Source organism: Aulonocara sp. 'chitande type north' Nkhata Bay, linkage group LG4, assembly GCF_057382095.1.
Source record: "Aulonocara sp. 'chitande type north' Nkhata Bay isolate Kocher_YH1m ecotype deep benthic linkage group LG4, A_spYH_male_GT1.1, whole genome shotgun sequence".
NCBI lineage: Eukaryota > Metazoa > Chordata > Actinopteri > Cichliformes > Cichlidae > Aulonocara > Aulonocara sp. 'chitande type north' Nkhata Bay.
This window is the reverse complement of record NC_141347.1, coordinates 2,374,750-2,391,913: the sequence shown is the minus strand read 5'-3', so window position 1 is coordinate 2,391,913 and position 17,164 is coordinate 2,374,750. Positions and strand designations below refer to the sequence as shown.

Below are 17,164 nucleotides of genomic sequence, written 5' to 3'. Positions count from 1 at the left end.
ATTAACAAGAGAATTCTGAGTAAAACCAAAGTTACTTTCCCTAGTAACTAGTTACTTTGAAAGTAACGAGTAACTTGAAGTAACTGAGTTACTTTTGAGAGAAGTAACTAGTAATGTAACTAAGTTACTATTTTAAAGTAACTTACCCAACACTACTCGGCACAGATGTTCCTGTACACTATGCCGGCCACTTGGTTATGGCGTTCCATGTATGCCTTGCCTGCTAGCATCTTGCACCCTGCTGTTATGTGCTGGATTGTCTCTGGGGCATCTTTACACAGCCTGCACCTGGGGTCTTGCCTGGTGTGATAGACCCCAGCCTCTATGGATCTTGTGCTCAGAGCTTGTTCTTGTGCTGCCATGATTAGTGCCTCTGTGCTGTCTTTCAGTCCAGCTTTGTCCAGCCACTGGTAGGATTTCTGGATATCAGCCACCTCCTCTATCTGCCGGTGGTACATACCGTGCAGTGGCCTGTCCTTCCATGATGGTTCCTCGTCTCCCGCCTCTTTCTTGGGTTTCTGCTGCCTGAGGTATTCACTGACCACGCTGTCAGTTGGGGCCATCTTCCCAATGTATTCTTGGATGTTCGTTGTCTCATCCTGGACTATGGTGCTGACACTCACCAGTCCCCGGCTCCCTTCCTTCCGCTTAGCGTACAGCCTCAGGGTGCTGGACTTGGGGTGAAACCCTCCATGCATGGTAAGGAGCTTTCTTGTCTTTATGTCAGTGGCTTCTATCTCCTCCTTTGGCCAGCCTATTACCCCAGCAGGGTACCTGATCACGGGCAGGGCATACGTGTTGATGGCCCGGATCTTGTTCTTACCATTCAGCTGACTCCTCAGGACTTGCCTGACCCTCTGCAGGTACTTGGTGGTTGCAGCTTTTCTAGCGGCCTCTTCATGGTTCCCATTCGCCTGCGGGATCCCCAGGTACTTGTAACTGTCCTCTATGTCTGCAATGTTGCCTTCTGGTAGTTCAATCCCCTCAGTTCTGACTACCTTCCCTCTCAAATTCAAATTCAAATTCAAATTTTATTTGTCATGTACACAGTCATACACAGTACGATATGCAGTGAAATGCTTGGACAACTGCTCGTGACCTAAAGAAAACAAAAAAAGGAAAAGGCTATGAATAAGATAGGAAATAAATATGAAAAATTAAAAAAGGGTAAATTTTACTAGGAAGGAATAAAATATAAATTAAGGTTAAAAAGGAAATAACTGTACAACACAAATTAGAATGAAGGGTAAATTTAACTGGGAAAGAATAAGATAAAATATATAAATTAAAGTTGAAAATAAAATAACTGTACAACAAAATACACAATATAGAACTATATAAGAATGTATAAAGAAATATAAATAAATATATACACAATAACAGCAGCTGTACAAGTATTAACTGGAAATGAAGAATATAATGTCCAGTGTTGTGCAATCCACATTATGTCTTCTGCAGTGCAAATATGCTTAACGTGATTTAAGTGATGAAGTGAAAACAATGTCCAGAATGTCCAGTGTGTGTGTAAGAACTATATGTGTGGGTCAGTACTGTGTGGTGGTGTGATTGAGAGACCGTATCGCCTGCGGGAAGAAGCTCCTCCTCAGTCTCTCTGTGTTGGTCTTCAGGGAGCGGAATCGCTTTCCTGACCTCAACAGAGAGAACAGTCTGTTGTTGGGATGGCTGAGGTCCTTCACGATCTTCCTGGCCTTGGTCCAGCACTGCCTGCTGTAGATTGAGTGCAGGTCAGGGAGCTCGGAGCGGATGGTGCGCTCAGCTGACCGCACAACCCTCTGTAGAGCTCGTCTGTCCTGCATGGTGCTGTTTCCGAACCAGGTTAAGATGTTTCCCGCCAGGATGCTCTCTATGGTGCAGGAGTAAAAGTTCCTGAGCACCTTGGAGGGCAGTTGGAAGTCTCTCAAGCGTCTGAGGTGGTAGAGACGCTGACGGGCCTTTTTCACCATGGTGTTGATGTGACAGGACCATGACAGGTCCTGCGTGATGTGAACTCCGAGGTATTTGAAGCTGTCCACTCTCTCCACTGGGCACTCGTTGATGACAGGGGTCTGGTAGTTCCTCTCCTGCTTAGTGCTGAAGTCCACTATCAGCTCCTTTGTCTTACTGACGTTTAGAAGGAGGTTGTTCCTCTCTTTGTTACCATCCGACTACACTTCTCCAGTCCGAACGACATTCCAATATCATTGCTGTATAGCCTGGTAGTGTGGATCAGTGAATCGATGTCTCGTTCACTCTTGGCATACAGCTTGATGTCATCCATGTACAGGAGGTGGCTGACAACTGCTCCGTTCTGTAGTCGGTATCCGTAGCCAGTCTTGTTAATGATCTCACTGAGGGGGTTCAGGCCTATGCAGAACAGCAGTGGGGACAGAGCATCTCCTTGGTAGATCCCGCACTTGATGGTGACTTGTGCTATGGGCTTGGAGTTGGCCTCTAGTGTTGTACGCCACATCCCCATTGAGTTCCTGATGAAGGCCCATTGATCTTGTACAATTCTAGGCATTCCAGTATCCAGCTGTGGGGCATTGAGTCATAGGCCTTCTTGTAATCAATCCAGGCCGTGCACAGGTTGGTCAGTCTGGTCTTGTAGTCTTGGCTGACTGTTCTGTCTACCAGTAGCTGGTGTTTTGCGCCTCTGGTATTCTTGCCAATTCCTTTCTGTGTCCCGCTCATGTATTGACCCATGTGCCTGTTCATCTTAGCCGATATGATGCCTGACAGGAGCTTCCATGTAGTACTGAGGCAGGTTATTGGTCGGTAGTTGGAGGGGACCGGTCCCTTCTTGGGGTCCTTGGGGATCAGGACCGTCTGGCCTTCGGTTAGCCATTCCGGGTGTCTCTCGTTAACTAGCAGCTGGTTCATTTGTGCTGCCAGACGCTCGTGGAGTGCAGTCAGCTTCTTCAGCCAGTAGGCGTGAACCATGTCGGGCCCTGGTGCTGTCCAACTCTTCATACTGGAGACCCTTTCTTGGATATCTGCCACTGTGATGGTTACTGGACCCTGTTCAGGGAGGTCGCTGTGGTCTGCCCTCAGATCCTCTAGCCACTGAGCATTGCCGTTATGGGTTGCATCCTTCTCCCATATGCTCTTCCAGTATTGCTCCGTCTCCAGCCTTGGTGGTGCTGTTCTCTTATTGTTCCCTTGCCACTGAGAGTACACCTTTGCTGGTTCTGTGGAGAACAGCTGGTTTATTCTCCTGCCTTCTATCTCTCTGGTGTACCTCCTCAAGCGGCTGGCCAAGGCTGTGAGTCTTTGCTTGGCAGTTTCCAAGGCCTCAGGTATGGACAGCTTGCTGTATTTCTTAGGCACCTTATTTGTCGCACCTTTCTGCAACTCCGTTAGTTGGCTAACCTCCCTCCGTGCTACTTTGATCTTGCCCTCTAGCCTCCTTCTCCATGGAGGGTACTGCCCCTTGTCGCTGTTCAACTTGTAGCCAAGCATCTCACTGATCACTGCTGCCGTATTGTAGATCAGCTTGTTAGTGTCGGTAATCGTGGTTGTAGGTATCGTCCGTAGTGCTGCATTAACATCATCTAGCAGACCTTCTGAGGGTACTTCACGTAATCTTGGTAACCGGCTACGGGGGATCCAGGTTTCAAGCTTGGCCATGATCCTATTTTTCAGGTCAGTTCCTCTCGCACTCAACGATCCTTCTCCTATCGCACTTGGGGCTATGTACCCAATCTCGGGTGGGGGTGATGATATCTCCCCCCTGACCTGGCGTCCTGACTCCTCCTTGCCGTAGCATTTGTGTTGTACCTCGTCAATCTCTAGCTGTGAGAGCAGTCCCTTCTTTCGAATGTTGGAACACTGAGCTACTAGTTGTTTCACCGTCATTGTGGATGTTAGGTATCGAAGAATCTGGATAGCGTAGTGTTTAGACTACACGCCTTTGGAACAGAGGATCGCAAGTTCGATTCCTGCCTGGGGCGTCTGTATCCAGTAAGGGTCCTAAGGCTAGACCCCCTATGCTAAGCAAGCCTACCGCAGACATGAGCGAGACAGATAAATATGAAGGCAGGTGTTGAGGAACCAGGGCACCCTGACGAAAAGTGGGCTACTGGAACAAGAAGGCATTGGTGGGCAAGAGACGAAAACAGGGCGTTGTTGGAATGCTAATACACAAGTAACCCCGGCGGAAGGTGCTACATGAATAGGATGAGGGGCCTATGGATTCTTCGACATATATATATATATATATATGTACATATACAGTGGGGCAAAAAAGCATTTAGTCAGCTACTGATTGTGCAAGTTCCCCCACTTAAAATGATGACAGAGGTCAGTAATTTGCACCAGAGGTACACTTCAACTGTGAGAGACAGAATGTGAAAAAAAAAAAATCCATGAATTCACATGGTAGGATTTGTAAAGAATTTATTCGTAAATCAGGGTGGAAAATAAGTATTTGGTCACCTCAAACAAGGAAAATCTCTGGCTCTCACAGACCTGTAACGTCTTCTGTAAGAAGCTTTTCTGTCCCCCACTCGTTACCTGTATGAATGGCACCTGTTTGAACTCATCATCTGTATAAAAGACACCTGTCCACAGCCTCAAACAGTCAGACTCCAAACTCCGCCATGGCCAAGACCAAAGAGCTTTCGAAGGACACCAGGAAAAGTATTGTAGACCTGCACCAGACTGGGAAGAGTGAATCTACAATAGGCAAGCAGCTTGGTGTGAAAAAATCAACTGTGGGAGCAATCATCAGAAAATGGAAGACATACAAGACCACTGATAATCTCCCTCGATCTGGGGCTCCACGCAAGATCTCATCCCGTGGGGTCAAAATGATCATGAGAACGGTGAGCAAAGATCCCAGAACCACACGGGGGGACCTGGTGAATGACCTGCAGAGAGCTGGGACCAAAGTAACAAAGGTCACCATCAGTAACACACTACAACGGCAGGGAATCAAATCCCGCAGTGCCAGACGTGTTCCGCTGCTGAAGCCAGTGCATGTCCAGGCCCGTCTGAAGTTTGCCAGAGAGTACATGGATGATACAGCAGAGGATTGGGAGAATGTCATGTGGTCAGATGAAACCAAAGTAGAACTTTTTGGTATAAACTCAACTCGTCGTGTTTGGAGGAAGAAGAATACCGAGTTGCATCCCAAGAACACCATACCTACTGTGAAGCATGGGGGTGGAAACATCATGCTATGGGGCTGTTTTTCTGCCAAGGGGACAGGACGACTGATCCGTGTTAAGGACAGAATGAATGGGGCCATGTATCGTGAGATTTTGAGCCAAAACCTCCTTCCATCAGTGAGAACTTTGAAGATGAAACGAGGCTGGGTCTTCCAACATGACAATGATCCAAAACACACCGCCCGGGCAACAAAGGAGTGGCTCCGTAAGAAGCATTTGAAAGTCCTGGAGTGGCCTAGCCAGTCTCCAGACCTCAACCCCATAGAAAATCTGTGGCGGGAGTTGAAAGTCCGTGTTGCTCGGCGACAGCCCCAAAACATCACTGCTCTCGAGAAGATCTGCATGGAGGAATGGGCCAAAATACCAGCTACTGTGTGTGCAAACCTGGTAAAGACCTATAGTAAACGTTTGACCTCTGTTATTGCCAACAAAGGTTATGTTACAAAGTATTGAGTTGTATTTTTGTTATTGACCAAATACTTATTTTCCACCCTGATTTACGAATAAATTCTTTACAAATCCTACCATGTGGATTCATGGATTTTTTTTTTCACATTCTGTCTCTCACAGTTGAAGTGTACCTCTGGTGCAAATTACTGACCCCTGTCATCATTTTAGGTGGGGGAACTTGCACAATCGGTGGCTGACTAAATACTTTTTTGCCCCACTGAATATGTATGTATGTATGTATGTATAAATTCCAGAACGGGCAGGTGGCTCAAAAAACACGCCGAGTTGTTATCTGAGTGCACAGGACAGAATTAGCGCTAGTCAGACAGATGAGTTTTCACAATCGCTTTCCCGCAGGTGTACGTTACCGCTGTGAGACGACTACGGACTGGCGTGGAGCAGCAGGCTGGGCTGGATCAAATAGTCCACCTGATGATCGCCTGGGATGGGGTGCAGGTGTGGAGTTAACAGCCACGCCGAGTGGGCGTGGGCATCCCATCAGCACCTCGGACGCCGGGCCGCGGACCATGACAGATGTCAATTTGAGGTCACACTTTTGTCATAGTGTCATGTAAACATACAAGGATCCAAACTTCAAGTATTGGTGTTTATTCACACTCATCAAAACCAAGACAAAGTCAGAACACAAAATAGGAATTTCACGAAAAAAAGGAAAAAAAAAAGACAATCAGCCTACATCATGTCGTCTTTCTGGGTCCGGCCACAAAATTTCGTCCACATCGCATGCGATATCCTCCAGTCCAAGGCACCGGGGAAAATATTTCCTTGAATGCCGTATCCAGGCCTGACATAATGCCTGGTCAATATCTCCACATGCCTCCTCCATTGCCTGTAAAAGGGCTACCTGTTGATGAGGATGACGGTCGTACACTTTCCAGCGCCAGTCAGAGAAGAACTCCTCGATGGGATTTAAGAATGGAGAGTATGGAGGGAGGTTGAGTGCCATGAAGGATGGGTGGTCTGTAAACCAGTTGCGGACCAAAGCAGCCCTATGGAAACTAACATTGTCCCATATGATGACATATTGGGTCTGCTCTGGTCTCTGAACAGTGAGCATGTCATGCAAGGTGTCCAGGAATGCAATAAGGTGTGCAGTGTTGTATGGGCCTATGGTTGCATGATGGTGAACAACACCATTTTGGCTTATAGCTGCACACATGGTTATGTTACCACCACATTGTCCTGGGACATTGATGATGGCACGGTGTCCAATAATGTTCCTGGTTTTACTGAGGTTAAAACCGGCCTCATCTACAAAAAGTAGCTCATGTCCCATTGCATCTGCTTCTAGTTCCATCACTCTCTGGACAAGACAAAACAAATGCAACACATCAGGCCCATGCACAGCACTACAGTATGCACTTCCAAATTCAGAACCAATGACACTAGCTTACCTGCACATAGTCATATCGCAGTTGCTTTACACGTTCTGTGTTTCTCTCGAAAGGAACTCTGTAAATTTGCTTCATTCTTATTCTGTGGCGCGCAAGTACACGACTTAGTGCAGAAATGCTTGCACTGTGTATATTTTGAAAGATGGTGTCATTATCAATTATGCGCTGCTGTATTTCGCGCAGTCTTATTGCATTATTGGCAATCACCATGTTCATTATATGGGTCTCTTGCTCTGGAGTGAACATTCTGCCTCTGCCCCCAACATCTGGATGTCTAGCAATTCTGTAAAGTAACAATTTCAGTATTTTTGCATGTATGGTACTGTTGTGTTTCTCATTAGAGTATGGCAGTGCTACAAAGTACTTACCGATTCTCATTTCGAAATGTCCTAATGATGCTTGCCACAGTGTAGCGGCTCAGTTTAGGCTGAACCCGTTGGCCAGCTTCCCTCAGGGTCATTCCATGGTTGATGACATGGTCCACTATTGTAGCTCTGATGTCATCAGTTATTCTGTTTCTTACTCTTCTTACCCTTCCTCTTTCCCCTCCTCGTCCTCTTCTTGCTCCTTCTTGTCCTCTTCCTCTAACTTCCTCTAACCCTCTTGCTTCTTCACCTCCACGTCCTCTTCCTCCAACTTCACCTCCACGTCCTCTCCCTCGGCCTCCTCTGATTCTCACTCTTCTCACTCTTACTAATTTTGCTAGGAGTGTGTTGGAAATTTGGTAATTGAGTGTAAGCAGTGAGTTGTGTTTAAAGTTGTGCAAAAAGAGTGTTGTGCAGTGAATTGTGCCTACAGTTTTGCAAAGTGTGTGTTACAAAATTGCAAACTGAGTGCAAAGCAGTGTTTGTGCTTTTAGTTTTGCAAACTCAGTGAGTGGTTTTGCTATAAGTATTAATAGTTTTAGGAATTGTGCTATAAGAATCACAGTTAGGGTTAAAGCTAGCTTATGTGGTTGCAAATCTACTGGGATTTAAAAATAGTTATGCAAAACAGAGCGTGCCAACTCTGACCGGCTTTAAAGGGTTAATGTTGTATTCAATATCACTTGAAATGAGTGACTGAGCCCACAAACTAATCAGGAAACTATTGAAACAATGTTATTAATATATACAAAGCAGAAGCCTTCTCAGCTAAACCCTACATGGCAAAGTCTCAAGTTTAAACAGATTATATCTTTGCAGAATTCAGCGGGCTTCCAGATGCGCCTCTTGGATATTGCTGGAGGCTTTCCTGGGACAGAAGACTTCATTTAAGTGAAATTTGAGGAGGTATTATTAATAAAAACACTGTACAATACAGAGGGAACGTGCTTAGGACATTCAAACATAACATTGGTTGGCAGAATTTTAACTTACATGAGTTGTTCCTTTTAATTGTGATAATATCTGGAATAAATAAGCATATGCACATTTAGTTATGTGTTAGAGCCCTGACTGCCCTGGTGACGAAACAGACATCATTCTGTTCAGATGCTGGTCACGTTATCGCTTTCCTTCATCTTTTCTCTTGTTTGCGAAGGGGACCTTGTTGGTTTGGCCTAAAATTAAACATTTTAATGTAAAACTACGTGTTACTGTCTTAAGAAGAGAGGTGAGTTTCCAAGGAAAAGTAATTCATCAGCAGCATAAAGACGACATATTTTGTATATGCATTTGGTTTTTTTTTTGTTGTCTAGAATATCACACAAACTCTATCCTTAGTATTTTTCATTCTGAATGTTTATCTACCACAATTTAGAATCACCATTCTCTTGTACTTCATAGAAGCACAGGTAGAGACCTCAAAGGCAGAGGTACTGATCGCTACAGAACATCTTAAAGTGTCAAGAAAATGTCAGAAGTATTAATAGCTCAGCAATATCCATTAACCTAATGTGTTTTGCATTCTTAGTTTTAAGAAGTCATTAATAAAGCACTGGATGAATTATTCCCACCTGCCAATGGGTTGGAGATCATTGCAGAACCAGGCCGATTCTATTTCGACTCAGCCTTTACACTGGCAGTAAATGTCATTTCCAAAAGAGTTGAAGACACAGATGAACGCAGTGGTAAATATACAGATATGCAGTTTAAAGCAAGTTAAATACTCCATAATGATGTGCCTTTGTATTTGAAATTAAGTTCAATTTAAATACAAAGGTAAATGCTTATCAGATCGGAAGGACTACAGCTCTGAGAAGATGATGATGTACTACATTAGTGATGGAGTATACGGATCATTGAGCTGCCTCATCAATGATCCTTTCCACGCCAAGGTTGAACCATGGCCTCTTAGGGTAAATAATATAAAATCACCATACTTTTGAGTGTGTGTTTATATCCAGTTTCTTGTGGTCAAGTTGGTAAGATTGTGGTTATAGCATACCATGTACATTGAAGTCATGGTTACAGTTAGGCAATTAATATATGTTTATGTTACTGACATTTAAGATGTGCTGTTGATCAATACTGATGAACAGCACAACTTACTAATAGAACTCAGAATGAGACCTCCATAAGCTTCCTTTTTAATCTTAAGTCACAAAGGCCTTAAAAACTGGTTGGTGGTTGCCTGGCAACCACGATCACTAGGAAAGATTGAGTGTACCTCAACAGGTTTCAAATAGCTACTGGAGTTTGCTGGGAAATTGATTACTTAAGCTCTAGTCATGCCTAGGCCAAGAGATGCTTAGTGTCCCACTTTTAGCCACCAACTGCAATGGAAAAAGTTGTATTCCCTGATGGTTGGGAAGTGGTTGTGGGAGGTTGCTGTCCCAGGGACAGGTCAGTAGCAGTTGCCATAGCGGCCCTTCGTTTATACAGAAGACACAAATTTTTCTGCAAACCATACAGTTGATGTTAAACTGTGAACAATGTGATGCAAACTAAAAATGGAAGACTGTTTGCATTCAAAGTAAGTGTTGCACTGTATCACTGTAACCAACAAGTTGTGAAAGGCAAACTGTTTGTATTTACATCTTTACAACATTTCACTACCACTCACTGTTGAGTGTGTGTTTGCAGACAAGTTTGCATCATCATTGTAATCCTCGACTGACTGCAGCATCCAACACAATCACAGGGAATTTTTTGGTGCATCATCAGCTCTGCAAATGAATTGACTTGGTTATACTGAACAACAACTTGTGAATCAGTCAGATATCACGCATTTTTCTTTTGTTACTCAATGGGACTAAGGTCTTACTACATCTTGAATTGTTAAATTTAAATCTCATTGCTTGGAAAAAAAGATAAACCTAGACTTTTCACTTATAGCTTTCTGTTATCTGGGGTCCAACCTGCGCCGGCTCTGACAAAGTCACCGAAAGCTGCTGGATTCCTGAGTTGCACGTGGGGGACTGGCTTCTTATTGATAACATGGGGGCTTATTCTCTCAGTACATCCACTGACTTCAACGGCTTTGAAAGGGCACACATTTACCCTGTTGTGACAGCTAAGACCTGGCTCGCCATACATCAGTCTTGCTTAAAAAACACTATCAATTAATGATCAGATAATAACTGAGAAAAGAATAAGAAAATGTAACTTAAAGGGGAGTTTTTCCTTCCCACTGTCGCCAAAGTGCTTGCTCATAGGGGGTCATATGATTGTTGGGTTTTTCTCTTATGAAGCGCCTTGAGGCGACTTTTGTTGTGATTTGGCGCTATATAAATAAAACTGAATTGAATTGAAAGTTTAGAGTTAAAAAAAACGTTCATTTCAAAGTTAAAAGTTAATTTAAGCTAGCAAACACATAAAATCAAAACTGGAGTCTTATCCAATTGCTAAAAATGTTCCCACACTGAAAATGCCACATCGAGATGAACAGAATATACTTTTTGGGACATGATCATTATTGTTACTTTGTGGTTCCAAATAGGCATTGTGTCACACAAATATAGCTATTCAAAGCTCGTTTTCAATAGGCAAACCAATGGCACAACAACATCTTGAAATGACACACTGATCAACAGGACACTGGCTCTTCTGTGAAAGTAAAACAAACTCCAACAAAGAAGACAGCCTACTTGAGTAGTGGGAGCAGAAGATTTTTTGCATGATGTGGCCTCTAGTTGTTAGCCTGAGCTAAAGGGGATGTAGCATTGCAGAAGGAAAACATCTGTGTGACTCGGCCCGGTTTCAGTAAATCATATAATGTTGATGACACCATTAATAGATCAGACTTTATGTCCTACACAGGATTAAGAGATCAGTGTGGCTTGCAGTGAACTCATACACGGAGTATGCACCTTAACTTTTAAAATTCTGCAAAAACATCAGTAAACTATAATTAGTTGTAATATAATTCGCCTCTTAGGTATTTTGTCCTGCACACACTTTGCTTTTGACAGTTTATTGTTTTGTTTTGTACTACTGACTTCCGTTTTGTATGTCCTGAAGTAAAATTGATTTAATTACCAAAATAATTATACTTTTATTTTTTTTAACACTGGCAGACTTACTATGCATCTTTATAAAATTAGACTTGGATGTACTAAAGCAGCACAGTAAGAACAAATTGTATTATGACTGACAAAGTAACTTTTAAATATTACTAATTTTACTTATTTGTGTGTTAAAACTTCAAGCAACTAGTGAAGTTAGATAATAAATGCCTTTCTCACCTAAACAAATGACACCAGTGTCTTCACTATGTCCACAGTCATGTGTCCCAAATCCATTGTGCTGACACTCAGTGAGATAATGCTCACTTCCTGAACAGCCCACATTATCAAGCCAGATTTGTCCACTGCCTTGACCAAAGTGAGCAGATGAAGTGACCTCCACTGCTGCCCCACAGCCCAGCTGTCTGCAGGCCACCTGAGCATCATTAATGTCCCAGTCATCATCACAGACTGTTCCCCATGAGCCACTGTGATAGATTTCAACTCTTCCAGAGCATGACTTAGATGATCCAGTTAATCTGATCTGACCATCTGGTAGAGATATATCACACACCCTCACACCCTCTAGCAGATCATTACATGAAGGAACCTTTTAAAAAAACAAGCGTGTCCATGCTCACAGGTGTACACACGGGTGATCACACCCACAAACTACACCCTTTTTGGCTCCTACCTCAAAGCACACTGTGTTCTGTTGATCTTATGTGCTGCACAATAATGTTTAATATTTAGTATTTACTGTCATATTCCCATATATCATTGTGATGTTGTTTATTCTATTACTCTTGTTCTCTTCTGCTTGTTTTCTTTTATCTTTCTCAGCAGGTGATCCAGGTGATCGATATATGCATTTTTTATTTCTTTTTTTTTTCTGCTCATTCTGTTGGTTTTTGTCTTTTGCCCTTCTCCTCCGTCCCTCTTCTCAGCTGTTTCTCTTTCCCTCTTTCTTTCTCCCCTTCTTTCCCCCAGTCAAGTCTGTCCCGTATTCAGTAAGTGAAAATAAAATAAACAATAAAAGGTGAATCAAATGGACCATTACGGCAAGGCTGGGATGGTCAGTTTGGTAAAGTAAATCTGTTGGGCATCTTTCTTTGCCTTTAGACAACAATTCTGATGCAAAAGAGCCAAACGGGACAGGCAAAAAAAAAAAAAAAAGAGAGATATCACACAGTATCCAAAATTTGAATATTTCACAAGGATTAAGTACAGAAATAGTGCTTGTTAGGTAGGAGAATAAACCAACCTGCAGCAGGTGAAGATGACATCAAGAAAAAAGAGACTAGAGGACAGAACAAAGAAATGTCATTGCATACATGTCAAATGTATTGAAACTGAAAAGAATTACATACTGTATTCTGCACCTATACAATGCTGTAGTATTTATATTAATTGCAAAATTATTTTACGCTTTGAATTGAAAGAACAGAAAATAGAGATACAATAGATATCTTGATTTATTTTTTTTATTACATAAATGGCTGTGCTCGCAGCTGAACTGTTTGGACTTCAGCACCAATACTGGAAACATAAGCAGAACTCTAACAGACTGATAACAGACTTACTTTTAAATTATGATATGTGGATATGAGAATGAACACAGAGTTGCAGCATTTTGACCCTTTTACACACAAACACACATGTCTAACTCACCTAAAAGCAGCTTCTCTACATCACTGCACATCCTGGTGAAAATGCCCAGAAGAGTCAGACACAGACACTGTAAGACAGCAACAGGTGTACTGCTTTTCTGTTAATGACAAAATCTTTCACATAAACCCATTTTTGATACATTTACAGTAAGTACTGCCGGAAGTGGGTTATCATCACACAAGTTAACATTTACTTCTGACAGTTTTTCTGAAGCTATATGCGCAGTGATGCACATATAAGAAAAAAGGAAGTGACTATCTGAATGTGTTTGTAGATTATAACAATTACAGCATATTAACGGGTTTGTATCTCATACTGAGATGCAGAGTTTTACTAACTCGTTCTCTAAGGACGTTATGTAGGCTGTATCATCAGCTGATGCTGTACCATCATGTAAATCAAGCTAATAGAAAAAAGACACTTTAAGATAAGATAAGATAAGATAACCTTTATTAGTCCCACACGTGGGAAATTTGTTTTGTCACAGCAGGAAGTGGACAGTGCAAAAGTTATGACGCAAAAATTAGAATACAATAAGAATAAATACAGTACACAGCTGTACAGAATAGAATAAAATAATATACTATATACAGTAGAATAAAATAGAATAAAAATATACAATAAGATAAAAATAGAATACGAATGCTATATACAACTGAGTAAAAATACAACGATGACAGAAAGGATTATTGCACTTAGTATTATTGCATATGTATGGATGTGTGTGTTTGTTCAGTTAAAGTCTTTATTATGGAGTCTGACAGCAGTGGGGAGGAAAGACCTGCGAAATCTCTCCGTCCCACACCGTGGGTGCCGCAGTCTCCCACTGAAGGAGCTGCTCAGTGCTGTCACAGTCTGCTGCATGGGGTGGGAGATGTTGTCCATCAGGGATGACAGCTTAGCCGCCGTTCTCCTGTCACTCACCACCTCCACTGGGTCCAGAGGGCATCCTAGAACAGAGCTGGCCCTTCGGATCACCCTGTTCAGTCTCTTCCTGTCCCCAGCAGAGATGCTGCCGCCCCAGCAGACCACACCATAAAAGATAGCAGAAACGACCTGAGTCTCCGCAGCAGGTACAACCTGCTCTGCCCTTTCCTGTAGAGGGCGTCTGAGTTATGAGTCCAGTCCAGTCTGTTGTTCAGATGAACACCAAGGTACCTGTAGCTGTCCACAGCCTCAATGTCCATACCCTGGATGTTCAGTGGTTGCAGTGGAGAATGCTTGTGCCTGCGGAAGTCTACCACCAGCTCCTTGGTTTTACTGGCGTTGATCTGGAGGTAGTTCAGCTGGCACCAGTCCACAAAGTCTTGAGTCAGTCCTCTGTACTCCTTGTCGTCCCCATCAGTGATGAGGCCGACTATTGCAGAGTCATCAGAGAACTTCTGCAGGAAGCACTGGGTGGAATTGTGGGAGAAGTCTGCAGTGTAGATGGTGAAGAGGAACCTGAAACATGGGAGATTTTTTCTTAGTGTGAAACTGTGGAAATGTGGGATTAGTTTCTGTATTTAGTTGTGTGCTGCAAACACCCACATGGAAAAGATATATATAAATCTTATAAAGTTTGTATCTGTCTTGTGTGAAACTTGTATGAAAAGCATACAAGAGTGAAAACAGATATAAGATCCCTTGAGAAATTATATAAATGAAACTTGTATGTTTTGGATACTTACTAAAACAATATATGAAAGTAATGAGAAGTGGCCACTTTCATGAGTAAATCATATAAGTTTTTACTATTTCTTTTCCATATGGGCAGGAACTGACAATAGCTATGGTTCCGATTTGTCACAATCGGCACAACACAGAAGAGCCACCTCCACAGGACAAGACTCAGCAGTCCATCTGCATCTTAAGGATAAAGGACACTCTTTCGAGGATGCCAATGTTCACATTTTGGACAGAGAGGACAGATGGTTTGAAAGAGGAGTGAAAGAAGCCATTTACGTCCACTGTGAGCGACCATCTTTGAACAGAGGCGGTGGCTTACGACACCAACTCTCTGCCATCTATAATCCAGTTCTGAGATCCCTTCCCAGACGCCTTAACGCCCACTCACATCCTGGGCCATCTGACCTCAGGAATTCGCCTGATAAGGTGGGGCCAGGTTTCACAATGAACACACCCGAAACTCTGGCTGATTGTGACCCACGCCCATTTTCACAACTTGGCTCATGTGATTAGGTAGAGGATCATTTTGTCCCTCTTTGCGGGGAAAACTCCCACTGGATTTAAATCTGGGACTCCCCACCATTTGACCTTAGAACTGAAGAAGCTTCTCGGATGAGAGGTGAAACGTCTTCAAGCAACTTAAAGAAGTCCAGACGCTTTTCTTTGCAAGCTCCTTTGACTACGATGACCTGGATGACTGAGAACCTTCACAGACAGCCTTGCCACAATGTGAAAAGAGCTTGAAACTGAGCTTAAAACAGAATATTAGTATCTACTAGTAACAGCCTTAGATGAGTTTTCATGTGGTCTTGCTGTCCTGATGGATTACTTTTTCTATCCTTTGATTTGCATTCACCTATGTCTGTTTGCTGATGTTGACATATCTATATTAAAAATGTAGGTATTTTTCATGCATCCCGTTGTGGAGAATCTAACAATAACCTGCAACACACCCAGTGAGCTTGAGTTGAAGTGGGTTTAATAAACACATTGCAATGTGGAGAGCTGACTGTAGCTGACTCAGCCAGTGTTGTTCTTTATACATCAATATTACCAAAGTTTACCATAAGGCAGCACTTACACTACACTGTGCAGTCTAGCTAATTTCTCTCATTACTTATCCTATCTGCCAGCTCCATGCTATGAACAGAGTGTAAATCACCCCATGAAACGGCTGTGCCATGTTCAATGCAGGGATGTGCAGTTCTGGTTCTCAAGGCTCCTGTCCTCCCAGTTTCAGATGTTTCCATACTTCAACACAGCTGATTTAAAGAATCATTCACAGACTTTTTTGTGCGTGCATTAGCAGTTGCATGCACACAGTACACCCGAGCAGCTTATAGTTCCACATAACATTCACTACAAATTGGACAATAATAACTACAATCCTACAGAGATCTGGCACCTGCACAAGAGAGAAGGTTTCATCATCCCCTTACTGAGATTAGGAGGAGGTCACAAGTAAAGCTAGAAGCTAAGCAGGCCATCGCAAGTTTTATCTTCACCAAAACCTGGTTATCAACATGAATGAGCTACAAATGTGAACGACTCGCAACATTACGAAAAACAGTAGCATAAGAGTCCAAAACAAAAAACTAGCAGTTCAGGGGGCTGCTGTGTGGCCAGCAGTCTAGATGGAGGAGTTCAGACGAAGACTCTGACAGGACTGGAGGCTGACACCAGTGGAAATGGGGACCCTTGAACAGAACAGGACCAGGCGGTGCAGAAACCTGGTGCTGGTGGAACAGGACTAGGAGGTGCAGAGATCTGTGGCGGAGAAGGAGCAGGACCAGGCTGTGCAGGGCTCACACAGAATACATATATAAACAGAGGGATAACAACTATAAACCAAAACTAGGAACAAAATCCTGACCTCAGAATTTCAAACAAACTAGAATCAAAAGTCCAAACTAGGGCTGTAAACATTAATGCGATTAACACAATTAAAATTCTTAGTACATTTAACCCATCTGGAGCGCAGAATGAACAAACTGCCCGATATGCTTTGACAGAGACATTTCAGTGATTTTGAGTCATTCTGCACTCCAGATGGGTTAACTGCGTTTAAAATTTAAATCATGTAAATCGTGATGACGGATTAATCCACGTCAATGAGTTAACATTGACAGCCCTAGTCCAAACACAAATGCTGGGTTAAACACCCAGGACCGTGACACTGTGCCAGAATAATAACATTGTGGATGTGGCTGTTGAGCTAGCTCCTCAGAGAGGATAGGACTGTTCACAAGAAAAGAGGAGGGGGACTCTGTATTTAAACAACAGCTATTGCACACTAGATAAGATAAGATGACCTTTATTAGTCCCACAGGTGGGAAATTTGTTTTGTTACAGCAAATTTTTGTTTTGTTCAGTTAAAGTCTTTATTGTGGAGTCTGACAGCAGTGGGGAGAAAAGACCTGTGAAAT

The 17,164-nt window shown here is 42.9% G+C and overlaps 1 protein-coding gene across 1 annotated transcript; it reads right to left on the bottom strand.

Moving 5' to 3' along the window:
- Positions 1-6,306: 6,306 nt before the first annotated feature.
- On the bottom strand, positions 6,307-10,491 carry LOC147331720 (uncharacterized). Its single transcript, XM_086290454.1, has 4 exons — positions 10,314-10,491; positions 7,402-7,735; positions 7,034-7,316; positions 6,307-6,942 (listed from the first exon to the last, which is right to left on the bottom strand). Exons 1-4 carry the CDS (start codon positions 10,489-10,491, stop codon positions 6,307-6,309), a joined length of 1,431 nt encoding a protein of 476 aa, XP_086146580.1.
- Between the last annotated feature and the right edge of the window lie 6,673 nt (positions 10,492-17,164).

Excerpts from the sequence above, each read along its gene's own strand:
- LOC147331720 (XM_086290454.1), bottom strand. The coding sequence starts at position 10,491 with ATGTATGGCGAGCCAGGTCTTAGCTGTCACAACAGGGTAAATGTGTGC. Across the intron at positions 7,736-10,313 it reads CTTTGTCAGAGCCGGCGCAG|CAAAATTAGTAAGAGTGAGA; the intron begins GTTGGACCCCAG and ends ACACACTCCTAG. Across the intron at positions 7,317-7,401 it reads ACATTTCGAAATGAGAATCG|AATTGCTAGACATCCAGATG; the intron begins GTAAGTACTTTG and ends GTTACTTTACAG.